Here is a 22,833-nt window from a genome sequence, read left to right as displayed (position 1 = left end):
TTCTTCCCTATTGCACGAAGTACATTAAGAAATATATAATAAAAAATATCTATGTATATGTTTTATTTGAACGGGTTAATATATGATATTATTGAGTTATGTTCGAGTTTTTTATGTTACATGTATACAAAGATGAACTTTGAAAGTAGTTTGGCGAATCTGGTAGCAAGTGTCCCAAGTGGCGTTTCCTTGAAAGACTCGTTGGCTTTGAAATACCAGTCAAGGTAAATCGTTATCGTAAAGGAAAACAACGCAATAATCCATAATATTTAGTAACCATCTCAGTTATTTAACGATGTTGTGTGCATGTTCTGTTTTATTGTTTTCCTGCACGACAAATTACTCCATCCTGAGCTGGAGATTTAGCCTTTTGCTTTTAGTTGTACGGTACAAGCTACGACGTAATGTTTTATTTAATTTTATTTATTAAAATTAATTGTTTTTATTTTTGCAGTACCGGGGTGACACTCCTAATTATTCATTCGAACAATGAAATGAAATACTGGACGGTGTTAAATAAATATTATTTCTAACTATAAATTGTATAATGTATGTATTTGTTACTATTATTAAATTGAATGCTTTTATTGTCATCATACAAGTATAATGAGAGTACTGTATTTACACAGCATGGCGATATCCATCGCCGTTTTGGATTGTGACTTGCTGTTGCATGGTCGTGGTCACAAGACACTGGACCGATTCGATGTGGGTTCGGTATCCGATGACTTCCTCATCACACAGTTTGGCTTCCCCAGAGAGTTCATCTTGTACTTGGTGGAGTTACTTCGAGAGGTGACCTTCTTCCACGCTTTCAACCATATTAAGCATTTTGAAAAATCTACTATTTCTGTCGATTTCTGCGCTCCAGTCACTCTGCAGGAGAACACAGAGGTCCAGAGCGATCAGTCCCGAGGTCCAGGTCCTGGCCGCGTTGGGCTTCTACACATCAGGTTCTTTCCAAACATCAATGGGAGACACTATTGGAATCAGCCAAGCGTCCATGTCCAGATGCGTGTCCAATGTTACCAAAGCTCTGGTTGAGAAAGCGCCCCAGTTTATCACATTGAATAGGTACGATATGATATAGTTGTAGTTGTTTACCTGCCGTTAGTAGATGAAAAATGGTGGTTCCCCCCAACACACACAGAAATCCAGTAATTCAAGAGCAGACCTCCCAGGAATTCCAGAGGGTGGCGGGATTGACGGGCGTTCTTGGAGTTCTGGACTGTGTTCAAGTGGCCATCAAGGCTCCCAACAGCGAAGACTCGACGTACGTGAACAAGAGGGGATTTCACTCTATCGGCTCTCAGCTCGTTTGTGACGCCAGAGGGTTGTTACTCAGCGTGGAAACTCATTGGCCGGGTGGCTTCAAAGCTGTAGATGTTCTGGAAAGATCTGCCCTTTACAAAGAACTGCAGGAATCTGAGGAGGGCTATTTGCTGGGTGAGGATTGTTTGATTGGCTGGTTAACATCTAGTTTAGCTTATTGATAGTGGAACATGGGGTTTCTGCTTTTTAGGTGACAGCAGTTATCCTTTAAAGACGTGGTTGATGACCCCGGTGAAATGCCCTGGATCTCCTGCAGAGTTTGGATACAATCTTGCTCACACGGCTACGCATGAGATTGTGGATAGAACATTTCGCGCCATTCAGACTAGATTTCGCTGTTTAGATGGCACCAAAGGATATTTGCAGGTATCTTAGTTTTACTTGCATTGAGAACGCACGACAACGCACTCGTAACCGAACAAACACATTTAAATTAACTTGGATTAATATATACAGACAGACACGCTCAAACATACGTTTAATGTAACTTTACACAAAACTGAATTATAATATATATTTTTTTTTTTTACCTTCTCCTGTTAGCTGTTTGCCACGCTTCCACCCTCACCTTCGCATCGATGGGCTGTTTGCTGTTGTTTTCCCTTCAAAATATTCCGAAAATGATGCACACAAATGTCCTCACAATAGGATAATGCACGACCACTTGCCAACGAGAAGTAGTCTTGAATTAGCGATCGCGGGAGCTAACAGGCTAAGGAAGGAAAAACAACAGCTCAGCCTACCCACGTATTGATTGTGGGTAATGAAGTTTTATTCTGAGAAAGGGTGCCATTGGCTATCGGTGTTGTGTGCACGAGTATACTTCATTACCCAGAAAGCCCTCTTTTTGCCCTCGCATGCACGTTGTGCGTTTTCTGGTCCATGTGTAGGAGAAACTCGTGTGAAGAAACCGTTCAGTGCTCGTAGATATGTTATACACGAAAGAGATGCAGCAAAAAAAGACAGTGCGCTACAATGATAAACAGCCTCTCATGTCATGGCCACCTGGCTTTCTCGCATCTCAATTTTTTTCTCGTATCTAGAGCGAATTATTTGCTCTAAATTTTCCTCGTATCTAGAGCTAATTATTTGCTCTAAATTTTCCTCGTATCTCGAGCATCTCGTAGGTAGAGCTGCTCGTATGTAGAGGTACCAATGTATATATAAATATAGTCGTGCACACTTGACTAACCACTGTTGTATTTCACTGTTCCGCACAGTACTCACCAGAAAGGAGCTCATCCATCATGTTGGCTTGTTGCGTTCTCCACAACGCCTCTCTGCAGTCAGGATTAGACGCCTGGACTCTGGAAAGGACAGACCCCTTAGAGCAGCCCGAAACTTTCGAGCAGAGACCCGAAGACCGGGACAGTCAGGCTGAAGAGATGCGCAAACAGCTCATTCTGAAGCACTTCAGCTAACGGGGGCCTGGAATCTGCAGGACAATTTTCAAGCAAAAGGGAATCCAACATAGGATGAAGTGAATATTCAAAACAAGAAAGTTAAGAGACAGTGATGCTGATGCAGATTTTTAATATTTTGCTGGTTGCTACTCTACTGACTACACTACTTTAACATAGGCATATATGGAGGAACATGCAAGACACTGTACAATAACAACACACCTCTGTGGAAATAATTTGATTTTTCTTCTCAATATGTTCAGCCCCAAAAAATGAGTTCCATTGTTTTCCAGAACTGGAAAAAGGGAATGAACCCTTGATACAATTTTTTTTTTTTCTTATTAAAAGGAGTATGTGACAGATTTCAGTCCCGTGTTTACAACTCCATATCATCTATGTACATGGTACACCAATGCATTGATATTATTGAGGCAAACTTGACAAAATGACATTTTTGGGGGGTGTAAATCAAACCAAATTAAAAAAATGAGACACACACAGAGACATATCATCTCTGCGGCTAATCAAGGCCACTACTGTATATACTGTATTCTACAGAAATCTCCAATGGACAGAACAGGAATGAAGAAAATGTTTTGAGACCTTTTAGAAGATGGCAATGGTGTTTAACATCTGGGAATGTAATTCCATACATATATTTACACGCTTACGCTCTACAGACAGAAATAAATACATAAACGCAAGCATATTTTACTTTGATGGCAAAATATTTTGAATGCAATTTGTGGTAAATTGGAGTCAATCAAAGTTCTTTGTTTGCTTTGATTTCACAGTGGCGCTCATTTGAAAAAACAAGCAAAAAAATATTGATTTTTGTGCGTCATGAAACAAGACAGAATTACAGTATACAGCAAAAAGACACCCCAAGTTGATGCCCAAGGGACAACAAATGTCCTACGCGCCACTATCAAAATATTAATTTTTTTACATGATTTGAATGATCAACACGGCTTTGCATTTTCTTTTTTTTGTTGCATTAAATAAATATGCTCTTTTTTGATACTCAGAATATTATTAAACAATATTGTCATTTTTGTACTTTTTGAGAAAATTATGTAAAAAAAAAACAAGGCAAAACTATACACTCAACATTAAAACAACACATATTTTTGTCGCATAATTTAACTATGCACTTTTTTTTGCTGCAAATATATTATATACACACATACATCCACATTGTTTTAAATTCCATAAAAAATAAAAAATTCTCACTCTCCTCTGAATTTTTCAAAAGGAAAACATGATTGTAGAGTTTTTTGGGGTGCAAAATGAATGCCAGGACTCATGTTGATTAGGTAAAAACCGATTGAAAATCGAATTAGTATTTAGCTCTGACAGACATTTATGATTTGATCTTGTGTGGTGTCAAACCGAGTGAGACATACGTAGGGTTTTCACTTTGCACTTCTGATTCGGATAAAGGCAACTGATTCAATGATAAGTGTTAGGCACTTGAATTGCTTCCTGTATAAGAGGACGTCTACTTGTCAGCAGCAACACTGAAGTGGTCAGTGGCACACACCGGTTGACGTAGAAGCTCACAGGGGGAAGTCAATGTGTGCTTACGGAATGATTGAGGCCTGGGAAGTTCATTATTTCCATGTCATGAAGGGAAATATTCATATTGAAATATATAATATGTGCCATGGTGCTTGGAGGGCTGCTGTGAAGAGTCAGCTGCAGTTGAGGGGTGAGGGGCATCAGGCTGTCTGTCAGAGGGATTCTGAATCATCGTTTGGTTTTGTTTCGCTGAAGGAGACAAGAGTAAACTTTAGCTTGAAGCATGCGGTACTGTGGATGATGTATAGTATGGTAGTAATATTAGGGGGGATCCTACTTCACGTTTTTTCGATTATCGCAACCATGTCTGGTCTACATTATCCGCGATATTCGAGGGATTACTGTAGCGGTAGAATCGTACCTGTGGTCCAACTTGGGCCCTTTTGTCCGGCTCCTCTGCACATCAGCTGTGTGGCGGCTTGCCTGAATGTGCTGTCGAGACCGGAGCCTCTCCACTAGTAATGTTGCGGGGGAATCCGCTAGTGGAGACCCTTCGTCGAAGAAGAGCAGGCTGCGGGAGCGAACTGCACAAAAGCACAAACTTACTGTCATTTGTCTTGGAAGATGTTAACATGGTGATAAGCTACAAAGTCTCATCTCATTTTCTGAACCGCTTTACCCTCTCCAGGTTCGCGGGGGGTGCTGGTGCCTATTCCAGCTGACTTTGGGCCAGCCAATCGCAGGGCACAAGGAGACAAACAACCATTCATGCTCACACTCATACCTAGGGGCAATTTAGAGTGTCCAATCAGCCTTACAATGCTCGTCTTTGGAATGTGGGAGGAAACCGGAGTTCCCAGAGAAAAGCCACGCCCTGGGAGAACAAGCCAACTCCGCACAGGTGGACCGACCTGGATTTGAACCCAGGACCCCAGAGCTGTGAGGCCGATGCACTAACCACTAAACCACCAGGCCGCCCAAGCTACAAAGTGGTATTTAAAAAGTTTCGATGTGATATATTTCTATCAGTTTAAAAAAAAAACTTGAATAAAAGCTAAAATTCCTTCTGTCACCACAAACAATATAGTAGTATATATTCACATCTTTCATCATGATTGTTGGAGCCATTGGATTTTCTGCACTCTGGAGTCCCAACCCCAGGGGTGTTGAACTATAGGGTGTCCATAGCATTCATTTTAAAACTATTACAGACTGCTTTATTGTTTTGGTTTCAAGATGGCTTTAAACGTACAGGACTGGATGTAGTTAATGATCTACCCACGTTCCAAGAAAGCACCACTTTTCCTGGGTGAGCGAATTCCAAATGAAAGGGTACCGTTATTACGGAGCGGCAACATACCCTGACTGGTCGTGTATAGGTCCGCTTCTTGGTGAGATGGAGGTGAAGTTGTATGTAAGGAGGAAGAAGAAGCGTGAGGGACAAAGGAGAGGGAGGAGAAGCAAGGGGAAAAGGAGCCCAACACCAGGACAAAACACAATGCCATCATCTGTGCAGAGAGAAAAACACATTTAGCCCTTTGTGCACAATTAAAAGGAAAATACTATAAGTGAAAATACTTACCATGAGGCATGTCCCTGTTTGAGTTGAGGCCATTTTACAAGTGCGTGGCAGAACTTTCCCTGAAATAAGCGATTGGACTTTCTGGAGCTGGTGCAGGAGACTCCTGCAGACACGTGATAAAGTGCTATGAATATGGAGGATAATATCAACATGGATGTTTACGTTATGGTACTGTCCTGGAAGTATTGTATATAATATTCCTAGAGATTGACAGCCAAAGACATTTTTGGTGCTTTATGTTAAGTGAATGTAAAAACAGCTATTTTGACCCACTTTTTCTTTTCGCTTTTGGCTGTCAGATTGGAGCAAAAACAAGAACTTTACCATCCGGTGGCTTTTTGTGACCTGGAGAACAGGGTTCTGATGGTTTGCGCTGTAATGGTCCAATGCGAACACTGAGGGGAGACACTGCTCAACATTTGTGCGGCGTTTTAACGCAAACACCAGCCAAATGAACCCAATGAATTGGAGTCAGATATTCAACTGGCAAGGCAAGCAAGTCAGGCAGGCCATCAAAAGGCCGTTTGGCCTTTGCCTTGTGAATAAAAAAAAAAAAAAAGTAAAAAAAATGCAGCAATGCACTCGGCTGCTGTTTCCATTTTAACTGAGGGAACTGTTCAACGGGTTGGACGTCTATCACCGACAATGGCACGAAACCACAATTAGTGGCAACCCTCCCAATTTTAACTGCCTTTAATGGCAGGCAATGAGTTCATTTGAAGTAGACACATGGAACACAAACAAACTTGTTTTATAGACTTAGTGTGTTGACTCATGGAGATCGGTTTGCGCCAACGCAACTGTTTTACCCAGTGATTGTTCATGAATGTGGGTGGGCTGGATGTGGAGGGTGGGCGTTGCACCACGTAAACTTTAATTATAGACCACCGCACACAGAAGCCCCAATACGACCATATCTTCCTCCAAGATAATAGCAGATTAGGCTCAAATTCCTATAGCAACATAACTGTTTCGTATAAATATAGTGTATGGATGAGAAGTATTCATTATATGAACTCCAGACATAATAGGTTTGAAATAAGCACCTTTGTTGTAAAAATTAACTCAATGCCTGTTATTCAAAGTGATAGATAGGTCTTCAATCCTTTTTCACTAAGAGGGCCAGATTTAGTAAGGAACCAAATGACTTATTTGTTTTTTTTTGCAGATGTAAGAATGACAGAATTTGTTGAGTATTTATAAATCACGGCATCACTAAATAAAACAAGTCAAGAAAAGGATCACTAGTAGGGGAGAAAAAAAAAGACATACCTTGGTAGTAAATAAATAATTTTCAAAAAGAAAGCACACTAAATAATACTGTGACAGTGGGATATGATTTGATCTTTTTGCATTTGTGATTTCTTTTTGTTTTCTTCAATTTTTTTGTATGATTTTGCTGACCATGTGTAGAAAGCCTTACCTATTGGTTGTCTCCAGGTTTTCCACTTTTCTCCATAGGTCACCGTTTTCTGACGTGTAATTCTCAACCCTGGTGCCCCAAAAAACATTTTGAATTACTTTTTTTGTCCTGTGGGAATTCTTAATCACCAGTTAAAACATGCTTTTAACACTGTCATTAATTGCCCACAGATTTTATTCATATTCAAAATAAGTCATCTGCCTACAGCTGGTTCGAAAGCGGCCTACCGCATATTTTTTTGTTGCGGATCCCCTATTAAACTCTTTCAGGCACAGCTGTCATTGCAGTGGATATTGATTCAAAAGTTAATATTTGGGATCGTTCAATCACTTCTGGCCCCACCCACTCAAAATGGATTGGACATCTATTACGGCAGCCAAAGCGTTAAGCTATGCTTTACAGAGATTTATAAAAATCAAACAAAAATAGAAATACATTTCTCAAAGCAACGATATACACACCACACTTTAAATTAAATGTTTTTCACTTCCCTTCTTGTTTCAACAATGTATTACAATTGGTTTGAAAAATGTCAGATTTTTTTTTCTTAACTCCTTGTTTTAATTAGCATTTTTTTTCATAGCCACCTGATGGTGTAGTGGTCACAAAATCTGTATGAGTAACGGGGGCCATAAGATTTTGTCCATTGCCTTTAATATTGTAATTAAAAAAACATTTCAAAAAAATAAACTCAATTTGTGCATGCAACACACACGATTCCATTTTGTTAATCAAGCATTATTGAATTTGTTGTGTTCATGTAATAATTTAAGTGGGATGTTCCCTTTTGCTTTGTTGTTCTGCGGCCTTTGCGACTGTATACTGTCTAACTTGTAACCATGTGTAACTATGCCTTTCCTCTATCTGCATTCTCACCCTCTTGCTACTGTCACAATGAAATTTCCCGAATACGGGATGAATAAAGTTATCTAATCCAATCCAATCCTTCCTTCCTTCATTCACATTACATTACTTCTCCAAATGAATGGAAGGTGATAGGATGTCACTAATCTAATCCCTATAATCCTTCTGTTTGCCTTGAATACATCGAATTCTTTCAGCCACCTCTTGTCAGATGCCTGCTGTTTCCTTTCTGAGTGATCATTCAATAATCCCTGACACAAAAAAATAATTAAAAGAAAAATAGAGCTTTTCTACTTTTATGATGAATCTGGTTTGTCCTTTGACTGTGGCTACACACTGAGCAGGGAAAATGTTCAAATTAAAAACAGCTGTTTTTCCAACTTCCCCATCCCTAACATGTGAATTGAATGCCGTCAAATGATGTACACAAGTGGGAAGAGACGATTGGTTTAGAGGTTGTATTTGAAGAACAATGGGATTTTTGGCTGGAAAAATGATAACTCACCTTTTCTCCAAGCATTCCACATATTCTTTCTTCTTCCTCCGACTCTCTTGGGCTGAGATCTGTCAAGATATTTTTTTAGATATATTTCACTAATTTGATTGAGCAATACTACAAAACATGCATAATAAATAAACCTGTCAGAAAGAACCTAAGTGCATCTTGAAGATTATTGGTTTACCCATTATACCTTGTTTTTAATCTTCCGTCTAACTCTTTTGAGAGCCTTCTCTTCACTTTTGGTGAGGGGAAGTTTGTTAGGTACGGGGTATCCCTCAGCAACGAGGGTCCGTTTCTCTTCCTCGGTCAGCAAAAGGGGTCCGGAGCCCTGTAGTTTCTGCCACGTCAAAATAAAAGTCGACGAGTGAGAGTGTTAAATGAATGTTTTGATCAGGGGAGGTAAGAAGCCAGTGGAGAAAAAGGCTACTGACATGTGGCGCAGTGAGTAGAGGTGAAGACGAGATGGCCACGGATGAGGAAGCGGACCCCCGGCCTGTTGGTCTCTGTTGCGGCTGCGGGGAAGACGGAGGAAGGGCCAGGTGCGGGGAGGAGGGCGGCAGGGAGCCGTCACTGTCGCCGTGGTTGCTGCTGGGTGGAGTGGGCGGAAGTTGCAGGCCCTCGTCTTGGAAAGAAGTTAGATCAAATGAATAAATAAATACTGAGAAATCAAAAAGGGCAAACTGGGGGTAATGTGCGTACCAGTAGGCCGGCAGGGGCACTGTCCCACCTCGCCTGGTTCATCTTTTATAGTCACGGGCTTAACATCATCAGGAGGACACACCTGAACCAAGCAAATACAGCTTCTACCATCAAGCAGAAAATAAAATGTGTCTTTCTCCAGGGATGCTTACTGTGTGTCTCCATAGTGACCCTTTTCTTGCAGGGGCGGGGCTTAGTATGAAAGGCGAGCCTTCGGCAGGCTGCGGCTCGGGCTCATGAGCCGCATCCGGCTCTTCCTGTTTCACCAAGATGGTCGACAGGTCCTGACTGAAGCTCCATTCAAATTCTAAGCAAGAGAAAGCGTAAGAGAGACGATCAACAGTTTTTTTCCCCAAATAAATTTTTACTTCATGAACTTTAATTACCATGTCAACGGTTTTAATTGTTCCTCGTTTACATTGCTCGGTTTTTGGTGGACAGAACCATAGTAATTTTTTTTTTGTTATATCAGTTAAAAATAAAAAGGTTAGAAATGTGCAACAGGCTTGACTGTTTAAACTCATCAGTATCATAACTTGCATATAATATACTATTGAAAGTTCAGCACATTTCCTCGAGATAAGGCGGAACAGAATTAGAAAATATTTCCACCAAATTATACACTATCAGCCTTTTGTTCACTCATGTAAAAGTTAATGGTTTGAATCCCAGCGGGTGAATGGCGAGCGGTCTGTGATCTCAGCAGAACAGAAGCTGTAAAAAAACTAAAAGTTGGTCCAGCACGGCAGGTGACAGCAGTAAAACTTATGCTTCCCATCGACAAGGAGAGCAGTAAATTGAAGCCAAGTGGGGTACAAATGTGAGCCTCCATGTGTGAGCTTATAAAAATAATAACAACCTGTTGCATCCAAAGTCATTTGATGACTTGGTCCTTGAGGTAAATATTTTTGGGTAAATGTTTCAATCGTATCTAATTATATTTGCAGGTCGTTTATTGAAAAGGACAACAAGCGAAAGAAAAGATACGTTAAATAAGACACTATTTCTGTCAATAGGGATTTTCAATATTAATTTCCCGCTTTTACCAACGACCACAACATCTACACACACATTTCTAATTTTTTTTTTCAAATACCATGCTTCCCCTGGTAATTTCTGTGAGGGTTTCATTGACAAGAAAATCAGATAACATAAGCTTCTCCCTTGTTTAAATGACTTTTTATCTGCTGTTTTATTCATCACATTGGTCCAAATGGGTCAGTTTTTTTTTTAATTTACTGCATTTTTCCAAAAAAAGAACAGCAACCCGATAACATTTATGTTGCGTTACTTCCTGGCATCTTGGAATTAAAATAATACCTAGATAGAGGTTAGCCTAATAATAAGAGGCGATTGAGAAGAAGAGGAGTAAAAACATTACTATCCAACTAAAAAGAATACGACAAGTATTTCCAATGAAATAAGGTCAACTTTTAATTGTTATTGTTCATGGTTTAACAAAGAAGGGGACACACATGCAGTAGATGCAAGCAGTTTGTTTTCATTCATTTTCTGAACCACTTATCCTCACAAGGTTCGCGGGGGTTGCTGGAGCCTATCCCAGCTAACTACGAGCACCAGGCGGGGGACACCCTGAACCGGTGGCCAGCCAATCACAGGGCAAAAGGAGACGGACAACCGCTCATGCTCACACTCATACCTAGGGGCAATTTAGACTTTTCAACCAGCCTACTCTGCATGTTTTAGGGATGTGGGAGGGAACCAGAGTACCCAGAGAAAACCCACGCAAGCCCAGCGAGAACATGCAAACTCCACACAGTGAGGACCGACCTGGGATCGAACCCTTGATCCAAGAACTGTGAGGTCGAAGCGCTAACCACTCATTCGCCGGTCCGCCAGAGTTTGTTTTAGTAGTTGAAATATAAATACATTTCAACATCCGTTTACCACAGACTAATTTGTGGATTGTAGCCCTTAACTCATTCACCGCCCTTTGACAATTATAGAAATGACATCCATTTAAAGCAGGGGTCACCAAACTACGGCCCACGGGCCGGATTCGGCCCGCGGGCACATTTGGACCGTCCCTCTGAACAATACCAGAGACGCTATGGGATTTTTTTCCTATTTGGCCTTGAAGACTGGGACGTTTTAATCTTGTGTGTCGTGCATAAACTTCATCAGGGCAAAGGGAGAAGATTGTGCATGGCACAACAGAAAGTTAAGGTTCCATGGCTTTTTTTTTCTATGAAGAACCCAGAGAGAGTTATTTAGATATTATTTATTTCATAAATAGTGTTATTTATTTCCTGTTTTTTCTGTGAAGAACTCAGAGAGGGTTATTTAGTTATTATTTATTTTATTAGTAGTGTTATTAGTTGTTTCCTGACTTTTTCTGTAAATAACCTGGAAAGGGTTATTTGGTTATGTGTGGCTTTCTGGAAAACAATATATTTTTTAAGCTCCCCTACGATCGTCACACTTTTCCTGTTACAAACTGACACTGCCCCCCCATCAGAGAAGGGAAAAGTTATGTGGCCCTCACAGGAAAAAGTTTGGGGACCCCTGATTTAAAGTGATCATATCACACTGCCTTTGACGGCAATCTCCACTGCTGCTGATTAGGTGATAGGACAGTTTGGGAGGATCTAGGCAAGGAAGATGATCTTTAAAACCTCCAGACTACTGAGGGACTGCACGGTAACCTCAGTCTCAGTCTGCAGAAGGTCCCCACCTTGTGGAATTCCTTTGTGTGGCTCCAGTTTTTTTTACCTAGGTCTACAATGCCGTGTGTGTCTTGTGTCTGTCTTGCTACTGCAACCAAGAAATTTCCCAAATACGGGATGAAATATATATGTAATCTAATCTAGACATCGGATCCAATTTGATTTGATTGACCGCATATACTCTCAAATTACGCATTCTGCTTTTCTTTGCATGGTCTTTGTGATTTTTTAAGCGTTTGATTGCAATATGTCGCGTGCCGCATGTTAGCGTAGTCATTCTCTGGAAAGGCTCAAACCACACCACATAGGCGTTTAAATGTTATTTTCTTTTGTTGTTGTTGTTGTTGTTTTTGCATGTGAATTCCGCTCCATTTTTAGTAAGAGCACATAATTTAATGAGGATTTGATTGAATTAAGGCCGAGTGTGTGTGTTTAAGACTGCAAGAAAGAGAGACAGGGATGTTCTTCTGGCTTAAACTACACCGCACTCAAAACCATATGCTTGTCATAGTAGTGGTGTGTCTGGACACGCGTGTGTGTGCACGTGCACGGTAGGTGGGCAGGGCTTAGTTAGAGTGGGAAAATTGCACAGGCAGAAGGATACCCAGGATAAATGGAGAACATAAAAAGCACATGGACAGAGGAACTGAGTTACAAAACTGAAAACGAGAAGATGAACCTGCACTTCTTGCGTACACTTTACATTTAGATCGGTAACATGTGCATGCTTATTTGTACGGACAAAATGACTGGGAAAGTTCTCGACAACAGCAGCAACATGATCTATTGTTCCAGAGATGACAAAAGTGAGTCAAGAAAAAAAGGGAAGTCACCCACCAGAGTCTTGGTCCATCTTGACTGACAGGGCAGGGCTCTGGGGGGCAGAGTCTCCACTCAAAGAGTAGCTGTGCTCACCTTGGATGTCTGTGAAAATCAGTCAGGTTATTCATGTCTTGGGGTTACTGAATAAATACGTTCATACATATTTTACAAGGGCAATTTTGCATATTGTGTTTGTTACTAGAATATGTGGTTATCCATTCAATGCAGTTACGAGACATTTATGTCCCAACCATTGAATTACACAATAATTTACTATGTAAAATACCATTAAACACACACATTTTATAGGAGTACATTTACTAGACCTGAGGCATTTTTCTGAAAAAAAGAGAATGATTGTCCACTGAGATAGAAAACTATTTAGCTGTGCCATATACAGCGATAATAAAATGCCTTTGAGCACATCCAGTTAAAAAGTAAATGTAAATGTCATGAGAATCCATTAAAAAAAAGAAAAAAGGCTTGAAAAAATATTTTAAGGTGATCAAACATATTAGGAGTACCCACTGCTGAAAAATAATTTCATTTTGCTCTGTACAGTGACAGCAAAACTCATTTAAATCCTTTGAAGTCTTTTTTTAACCAATTCACAATCTATAGAATGCCTAGATTAATTTCTTTTTTTTTAAATCCAATTTTGAATCTGTTGATTAATCGGTTAAAAATGGAACCAATCTCTTTCTCTGGCCAACATGAGCCCAACTAACAATTTTCACGAGCGTGCGAGTCATGGTCTCCAAAACACAAACAAAAGACAGATTTTTTTGATTTACAGTGCCACTGAATTATGAAAGTGACATTATGTTTTTGCCTCAAAAGGATTTGAGGCAGGAATCACCTCGTAGGAGCAGCTTGCTGACACTTTCAGTTGTTCAAAGTGAACATTTTTGGAAGCCGAAGCTAATATAAACTTGTGCATCTTGGAATTTGACCTCTCAGAGAGGAAGGAGGTGAACTGTGAACATTTTTAAGGGGAAACTCAATACTCTTGGTCTCCATGCCGAGTTGGCTTCCAATTGGATCCCGACTGAGGGTTGGGGGTAAATTTGTGAGCAGATGTTGGCTGAGAGGTCAAGCAACTAGCCAATTTACAGGAATCCAAGGAAGAAAAAGATCATTTTAAAATGATATTATCATACCTGTCAATCTTGGCCAATTGCTCCCTCTATTAATGATTTCAATTCCCCTTATTAAGTGATAGATAATAAACCGTACAAACACAACACGGCACATATTTACTCACATAGAGCGGACTTAAATCAGTCGGTGCGCCGTTTGCATGCACTAAATTCAAGATTCTGTAAATGCGCTGACAGTTTGACTGTCTTGGTATATTGCTTGCTGACGCGTTATATTTATATAGTGAAAAGGCAGAAGTCATGCATACCATACTCAAAGATTTTCGTCCGATAGCGGTGACCAAAACGATCCGGATTAGAGCCAAAAAGGGGAAGACGAGATCAGTTTAAAAAAAAAAACATACTTTTTTAAAAACCTTTTTTCCCGTAAAAAAAGTTGCTATACTGCGTACACTTTGAAATGATCAAAAAAACCTATAAAATACGGGAAAATTGACACGTAATAGTGCTATTTTCACCCACTTGAAAGCCACAATAGGACGTGGCAAGCATCGCCCCTAATTTTTCATAGTACAGTAAGCAGTATTAAATAAGTACCAAAGATAAAAATTAGGATTTTGACCTGGGCTGTTGTCTATGTCCATGTGGAGAAAGAAATGCCCGTCTGTCAGCGGGGGGCGCTCTAATAGGTGGTCATCAAAGAAACTGCTGAACAACTCGCTGTTGAAGTCGTCCATTTGGTCACCTGAGAAAGGCTGGAAAACAAAAAGATACAAATAGATTTAATGAGGTGGGACAGCTGATTTGCAGGATTTCTAGGCAATCTCAAGTGATAGTTTTGGAGCTGTGCAGAGTCTCCCTGCAATTTTAATAAAAATAGCGTTCTTTTTGATTATGAATTTGAACTTTTTTGTTTGCCATTGGAGAGCTTTAACATGTTTAATGCAATTTCAGGAGCGGTGATGACATAACAGGTTTCATAGAGATCTGATCGCGTGCATACGGTAGCAAGAAAAATTCCATTTGCAACGTTGAGATGCTTAATCAATGTCAGATTTTGTCACATCCGCTATTCATTCAATCACCTTGTGTAAAACAGTTTTCTCGATCATCACTGCAGTTTGTCTGCAGTTGCCCATTATTCATGGGCTTCAAGTTCTAAAACCTTTTCTTTGCTAAAGTTTTCAAGTACAACCACCTTGATTAAAGTGCATAATGATGAATTGATTAGAAGGCATTTAGAGGAGTGCAACAGCTTTCAAAGACCCAAATGTCACCTCGTCTATGATGTCATTATATTCAACACATGTTTGTCTTGAACGGATGAGTCACCAACTCGAGACGTTCGGGAAGCCTGGGACAGAGCGGTGCTCGGACTTCGTGGGCATCCAGAGAGGTTTTGATGTGAGGGGAGTAAGGCTCATTTCAATGTATTATTCCAGGAAACAAGCGTGAGCTCATGTTAAAAAAAATAGCACGACATTAGAAGTCTCTTGACAGGCGTGAATTAAAAAGAAAAAGGAAAAAAGTGGTTTGTTGTTGTAGCAGCATGGTTCACAAAGTACCTCTTCAAGTCAATTCCAGGCTTTACATCCATCCAGAAATTGTAAAGAGCGATCGACGTAACAGGATTATTCATAGACATAAAGCACTGGATAGCATTCTAAAAGAAAGTTTTAACCTCAGAATGACATCACACATCATGTTAGGTTGTCTTTGAGGTTGAGCATGTCTGCATTGAAGGTCTGGAAATGGTGCAATGATTTGATGAAATCACATTGATTCAACACTAATTACGCTGAATTCAATTCTGGAAAAAGTTTAGATTCATCAGGGTGCATGTCGTGACCGGACGTTTGGTCGACGGACACTTGGTCGACGGACACTTCGTCCCCGGACGTTTGGTCGAACGGACGTTTGCGTCCGGGTACCGGTGCATGTGAAGATGTTGGAAATCTATCCACCTGTGGTTGCGGATTAAACCTAGTAATTCATAGTATATTTACTGAGTCACTGCCATTGGCGGCGATTGACGTCCAACCCTTCCAGTTTAAGATGATGTATTCTCCATCAATTATGATCAGGCAAAGACATTTCACATACTTAAAACTGCATTCTGTTGGAAAACGCATAAATTCTTACATCTCAATGCCATGTTTGTTTTTTTAATAGTGAGGAAGAAACAGAGCAACTAGTAGGCGGATATATACAGTATATAAGGAGTAATTATAAGTGAAGAGTAATGTTATCCTTGTAATTAAGAATGTTAGGTCTCAAACTGTAAAAATAAACCACTGCAATTGTGCCATTTGTCACAACAGCAGTCGTTTCAATTAAAAAAACTTGTATATTGCAGATAGCAAAATGTGGAATACATCCATAAACAGCAGTATATTTCAGCATTTCAATGTTGGTCTCTAAAGCAATAATTGGTGTGGAATTTAAACAACATTTTTTTTTTAGATTGTAGCTGGTGAAAATAGTTCGCGAAATAGTACTCTAAGGCATCTCACATTCCCAGATAATCAGTCAGAATCATCCATTAATTAGGACTTTACTGGCTGTGATCGGAAGGGAAGATTAGGGCTATAAATATAATGACATGCTCATAAATTGTGAGTCTCAACCATTTGATGGACGACTTGCACGCAACGATGATGTTTTGACATTTGCAAGTAAAAGTGAAATTGCGCTGCGCAGTTAAACGCCGAAGGCAGTGCTCTCCACTGCATTTGATTTCATGTGGTTAGAGCGGTTTGGCTACATTTAGCTTCACTGGAGTTAACGTGGAGACTAAAGTCAAGCATCGTTCTCAGGAAAACAAGACACACAAAATTTGTCTTTTCTGTCTCTCTCTCTCTGTCTATCACACAGACAGCGTGCCTGCTCGCATTCCTTCTGGCAGCTCCGTGCCCAATCAGCAGTGAGGATGCACACAGGATGGGTGTGTCTTTCTACAGCTGGAGTGCAGGGTTTGAATGGGGAGTTGAGGAGGAAAAAATGAAAAAAAATGGAAGCCACAGGAGAACACACTATGCAGGAGTGTCAAAATCATTTTTGTCACTAGCAACCATGTAATCATAGTGTCGCTTCCAAAGGGGTTGTTACAACTGATTGCCTTAAAAAAGGAGGGGTGGCAACAAACAAACATACATTTCAATATGTTATCATCATTTAAATTGAAGACAATTTGGGTACAGATTTGGGGGAGCATGATGAAAAAGATTCACAGTGGGCCACATAGAATGATTAGATTTGGCAATCGGGAAGTAGAAAGATGACAATCGACCCAAAACTATTAAATATTAACAACGGCAGGATGCATGAAAGTGTCCAGATGGAGTGTTTAGTGTTGAAAAGGCGCGTTCCAGAGTTTTTATGCTGACTCCTAAAATTTGACGACAAGTTTACTGGAAAAGGTGGCCATTTTTTATTTATTTATTAAGAAATTCAATTCACGTTTGCACCTAAATTTGTGACCGCTCAATGGACTTCAGTGAAAAGCGGGAAATGAACTCAATGGGTGCCACTGACGGCGATAGTGCATTTTGACAATACGAAAACAGAAATATTATGATATTTAGCATTTACGAAACAGGCAGCCCGCTGGTGCGAGTGGTTAACGTGCCGGCCTCACAGCTCTGGGGTCCTGGGTTCAAATCCAGGTCACGTCCACCCGTGTGGAGTTTACATGTTCTCCCCAAGCCTGTGTGGGCTTCCTCCGGGTACTCCGGTTTACTCCCACATTCCAAAAACATGCATGGTAGGCTGATTGGACACTCTAAATTGCCCCTAGGTATGGGTGTGAGTGTGCATGGTTGTCCTTTGTCTCCTTGTGCCCTGCGATCGTCTGGCCACCGATTCAGGGTGTCCCCCGCCCCTGGCCCGGAGTCAGCTGGGATAGGCTCCCGCACCCCCAACAAGCCTAATGAGGATAAAGCGATTCAGAAAATGAGATGAGATTTCCAAAACCAAAAAGATGATTAAGCCAGTGACTGAAGGACAGCTGTGTTTTTAAAAGACACTTTACAGGGAATATTTGGGTTCAATTGAGCGTTTGAATCTTTTTTTTATAATGATCAATAGGGAATACTGACTGCACAGTATGTGTATGTGGTTAAATGTCACCATAGATGTGCTGTGAATGTTTGATGCATTAAAGACTACATTGAATGTTTCAGTGAATATGCTTGTCAACTGTTGTCCATTGTGATTGATTGACTCAATCTAACACAAAGTCAGACGGAGACACTAACAACAACAATGGAGGAAAATGATACCCCCCCACATTGTATATGCATGCCGCCGGCAAAGAGACACATTTTATGTGACAGTTGACTCAAATAAAAGTGGCTAATACAGATAAGTGTAGGTAGTAACTGCTAATATTGATATTAAAGCCTTCAGAGCAATACCACCACAATAAGCTAATGTTTGCATGTTTGTTTATTTTTGTAAATCCATATTATGCATCCTTAAACATTACAATAACACAATGAAATTAAAATGTGCTTGGCTGTATTTCAAACTGTGCTGAAATGGTACTAGAATAAAAAATATGAAATTCACTTTATGTAACATGGCAGATTTTGATCCTATGCAAGTCACCATACCAAAAGTGTTAGGTTGTACTCTGGATAGTACTTCAAATGATCTGATTCTGTCCTATTAAAAAAAGCCAAGTTTTAGTTAAGGGAAAGAACGTATCAAGATTACTGTGTAGCTAAAATGAGGTTTGCAATCCCGCTAATTATGTGGATTTTTCCTCATCAATCTATACGAGGGATTTCCCGATCACATATTTTTGCATGTAAATCCGAGTCACCTGGTTTTGGGGATCGATCAATAAACAATACTGCACAGATATCTTGGAACTGCATTAGTGGAGAGAAAAAAATGCACATCTGAATATTTTTTTCACCCAATTTGAACAAAGCTATTATAGCAATACATATTAAAGAGTTATTAGTAGGATAGTCATGTCAACAAAGTGAAAAGACAATTGACAAATCCCTGTTTTTTCACGTCAACTGAGAACTCAAAAAATAAGGTAGCAAAAATTCATTCATTCATTCATTTTCTGAACTGTGTTTCCTCACAAGGCTTGTGGGGGTGCTGGAGCCTATCCCAGCCAACTACAGGCAGTAGGTGGGGGACACCCTTAACGGTTTGCCACCAATCGCAGGGCAGAATGACACAGACATCCATTCTCGCAAACATTCGTACCTAGGGACAATTTAGAACATTACGTTCAAGTATTTTGTTTGAAATGAATAAAAAAAAGTTACTCATTCAATGTGATAAAATGAGTTATCTTTGTTATGATATTCTCAACTTTTTTTCTGTTGCAGGACAATCTGTTTGTTTAACTACTATATAGTATAAAATGTGCTGTATACGTATACTGTACTATTCTTGTTGTTTTGCAGGATGCTTATAGTACTGATTTTGTTGCTAGCAGCCATTAACTCATTCACTGCCAATGCCATCTGAAGACATCAAATCCATTTAGACAAGGATGGTCAGCATTGCCATTGATGACTACAGACATCCAATCCATTTTGACAGAGATCGTGGCAGCGATCAAGTTGGATTGGACGCCTATTGCCGTCAATGGCAGCCAACAAGGTAAAACCTCAAAATAAATACATTTCAATAACGATAACTATCTTTTCTTACCCAATTCTGAAAATGACAGGATCATATTGTGAACATCCTTAATCTATACTTAATCTAAAATGACTATCCCACATGAATGCATTCACTGCCACTGACGGCAATGGATGTCCAATTCACTTCAACCCAGAGCGCTAACAGTGAATGAGCATGTTTAATTGCCACTGACAACGACAAACGTCCAATCCACTTGCACTAGAAGGGCTGGCAGGTGAATGATCGATGGCAGTCCTCCCTGTACAAATGCATACTGTCCAATTGATAAGGAGAAAAGTTCCTCTTTGGAATGTAGTTATTTTCCACAGTTTGGAAGACACCAAGAAGAGGTGTCTGAAACACACACACACCCACCCACCCACCCACGCGCACGCGCACACACAAACACATACACATTCAAAAGGGGGAAAGGTAATTGCACCGGATGTCAATAAGGATCTGCCACCCGATGTCCGGGTCCGGGTGGAACGTCCACCTGAGACTAATTATAATGATAATTTCTATCAAACTCAAACACTTGTTGCGTTTTGTAAGCAGAGTGTTTTTCATGCGTGCTGCTCTTTGACTCACCACATTGGTGAGAAAATCTCCTTCGTTGAGTTCCTCCAGGTCCAACAGGTTGCTGCCCCCGGTCGGGTAGAGTTTATCCGCCGCCAGCGTGTCTAATATCGACTCCATGGTGGTCGCGTCTTGTCTGGATAAACAACTCATGGATGAAAAAGAAAGGCTCCCAACGTCTGCATCGTCCGCGGGTCAGTGACACGCTCGACGGCCGCCATCCGCTGGATGAGAGAGCCGAGCTCCGTCCGTCTTCTTCATCCAACCACTGCTTCTCCCACGCTCGGATGAATATGCAGCCAAGCCCCGCCCCTTTCCTGCCGTCATCTGATCTACGCACACCTGGACAATATACAAACCCCGCCCATTCCGTTTTGACAAGCAGAGAAAGATCCAAGCGTACATTCGTGTTCATTCAATCTTTCATTCACAAGCGGGGTGCTGGAGCCTATCCCAGCCTACTGTGGGCACCAGTCATACCTTGGGCTAAGGGTGGCGAACACGCGGCTCTCGAGCCACATGCGGCTCCCGGACAAACTTGTTTCTTATCATATTTTGTACATGCTGTGTTTCTTTGCCTCGTTTCATGTTTCTCGTATTTTATTCTCTCTTAAAACACACTCAAATTCACCAGGGTCTATTAAAAACAAACACATTATAAGTATATTTTAAAAATAGTTTGGCAGATTGGATTTTTTTAATGTTGCTATTGATGTAAACTCTTTGCCTCGCATAGTTTAAAATTTGTGCTCTTTGTGTTTAACTTGTTCGCCACCTCTGCCTTGGGGCAATTTAACTAGCCTATCACACATGTTTTGAGGATGTCAGAGGAAATCAGTGTACCCAGAGAAACCCCACACAAGCACAGGGAGAACATGCAAACTACACACAGGAAGGTCGGAACCCATCTCGGATTGAACCCTCGATCCGAGAACTGTGAGACCAATGTGCTAACCACTTGTCCACTGGACGTGCAATACTTTTCTTAATATTATATAATATTTTTTTCTGCATATTTCTTGGACTGAAGTGCGCAATAGTATTGTATTTCTACACTGTCTGTTCTGTTGTTGTTTTTTAGAGAATTTTTAAAAAAACATTATTTCAACAGAAGGTGTGTACCTAATGCATTTTCTCACAATATTAAACAATACAGTCGCATAAATGCCGATGTCTCCCTAAGGAACAAGTATCACTGCATACTTATCACACCCTATTTCTTCTCCTGCTGAAATGATTCTGTCTACGGGGTGGACCCTATCTCATGCTAGTGAGTCACCCTACAGATTTCGTTACCATGACGACTTGGTTCGTGAGTCTCCACGTCTAAAAAGGTTGATGACTCATGAGTTACCTGTGACTTAAATATGGTTAATTGCTCATTATCTGCCATTGACGGCAAAAGATGTGCCGCATAATGGATTGCGCGTCTGGCGCCATCAATGGCGGCCAATGAGTAATACTTATCCTTCAATACATAATGGAACAATCTCGAGGTCTCCCAACCTAAATATGTATTGACCAGGTGTGTCCAAGCCATTCCATAAAGTGATTTTTTTTGGCGGAGTTCAGGTTTTCATTGCAGCCAATCAAGAGAAGAGATTTTCACTAATCTGGTGTTTTACAACTAAATACTTTGTTGAAGTCAGGTGCTGCTTTTTTTTTAAACAGACACTTCATCGGTAAAATTCCATTTTGTTAGTCTGTACATAAAGACCAAAGTTTATTTCCCATATGACAAACAAAACTGTAATTTAGAAGCGCGAGAAGGCCAAACCTATTGTTAGTGGAACTCTTTGTTTGCATCCCTGCCCTTTTAAACATTATGTGTTGCATCCTACTAGAGCTCATATATGGTGCATTTGTGGATTACACTCATTCAGTAGTTTTCCAAAATGTCAGCTTTATTTAAAACTTCGTATGAACCTTTCTATGCTGCTGTACATGAAAAAAATCCTAATAATCATTATGTCATGGTAATGGCCTTCCCCTGGAATGAATTTTGACATACATGTTAGAGGTACTCAAAGTACTGGTATTTAGGTCCAAGCCTCAAAGTGCAATGTAAGAAATCCATTTTGAACCATAACTGGGCATGAGAATGCGATTGGTTTTGTTATTTATTTATAATATCTCGAGCCTTTCCTAAAGAGTCAAAAGAGAGCTCACCCGTCAGAAAGACCCATGATGATTACCATCAGTTGAAAATACTCCCCTCTCTTCTCTTTAATGATCTACCTACTTTCTTTATACAATTATTTGTATCTTTTCTGCCTGGTTAGATATCATTTTACAAGGTTATAACACTGGGCTACATCAATGTGTATGATCAACGGAGATTGTTCAATTTATTTATGAAATGGATATTTGACCATGGTGGTGTTGCTGTAATGAGCAAAAATCTCATTTTAGACATCTTTTCTCTTTCCCATCACTGTGACGTAATCAGGCTTGAACAATTTTGAACTCTTTATTTTTGTTGGACTTTTTAGGCCTTTTTCCAATTTAAAATTAAATTTCAGATTGTCGTTTCTGAAATATTCATTGTCAAAAGAATGATTAACTAATCTTTTTTGTAGTAAAGATTGTGTGACAGCTTTTAAAGAATGAAAATGTTCTTGTGTACACAACAACACACAAAACAGACACATTCCCAGTCTCACTATT

At 40.2% G+C, this 22,833-nt stretch overlaps 2 protein-coding genes across 4 annotated transcripts; one reads left to right on the top strand and one right to left on the bottom strand.

Moving 5' to 3' along the window:
- The first annotated feature begins 2 nt into the window (after window positions 1–2).
- Window positions 3–3,097, top strand: harbi1 (harbinger transposase derived 1). Of its 3 annotated transcripts, none has more exons than XM_077600251.1 (6): window positions 3–224; window positions 630–795; window positions 872–1,074; window positions 1,151–1,446; window positions 1,523–1,698; window positions 2,553–3,097. In XM_077600251.1, exons 1-6 carry the CDS (start codon window positions 52–54, stop codon window positions 2,751–2,753), a joined length of 1,215 nt encoding a protein of 404 aa, XP_077456377.1. In that variant the 5' UTR covers window positions 3–51; the 3' UTR covers window positions 2,754–3,097. The 3 variants fall into 3 exon arrangements, with proteins under 3 accessions (XP_077456377.1, XP_077456396.1, XP_077456387.1); XM_077600270.1 differs by lacking the exon at window positions 3–224 and adding an exon at window positions 239–401; XM_077600261.1 differs by lacking the exon at window positions 3–224 and adding an exon at window positions 458–549.
- Window positions 2,849–20,467, bottom strand: creb3l1 (cAMP responsive element binding protein 3-like 1). The gene is made up of 13 exons (XM_077600239.1): window positions 20,179–20,467; window positions 14,558–14,690; window positions 12,851–12,937; window positions 9,479–9,633; window positions 9,327–9,408; window positions 9,059–9,249; window positions 8,818–8,964; window positions 8,631–8,689; window positions 7,262–7,330; window positions 5,839–5,941; window positions 5,617–5,764; window positions 4,678–4,840; window positions 2,849–4,505 (listed from the first exon to the last, which is right to left on the bottom strand). The coding sequence occupies exons 1-13, from the start codon at window positions 20,317–20,319 to the stop codon at window positions 4,469–4,471; spliced, it is 1,515 nt and encodes a 504-aa protein (XP_077456365.1). The 5' UTR covers window positions 20,320–20,467; the 3' UTR covers window positions 2,849–4,468.
- Window positions 20,468–22,833: the final 2,366 nt, after the last annotated feature.

This window comes from Stigmatopora argus, chromosome 1 (assembly GCF_051989625.1).
Source record: "Stigmatopora argus isolate UIUO_Sarg chromosome 1, RoL_Sarg_1.0, whole genome shotgun sequence".
Classification (NCBI taxonomy): Eukaryota; Metazoa; Chordata; class Actinopteri; order Syngnathiformes; family Syngnathidae; genus Stigmatopora; species Stigmatopora argus.
The sequence above is the reverse complement of the archived record's forward strand: the minus strand, read 5'-3'. Positions and strand labels throughout refer to the sequence as shown.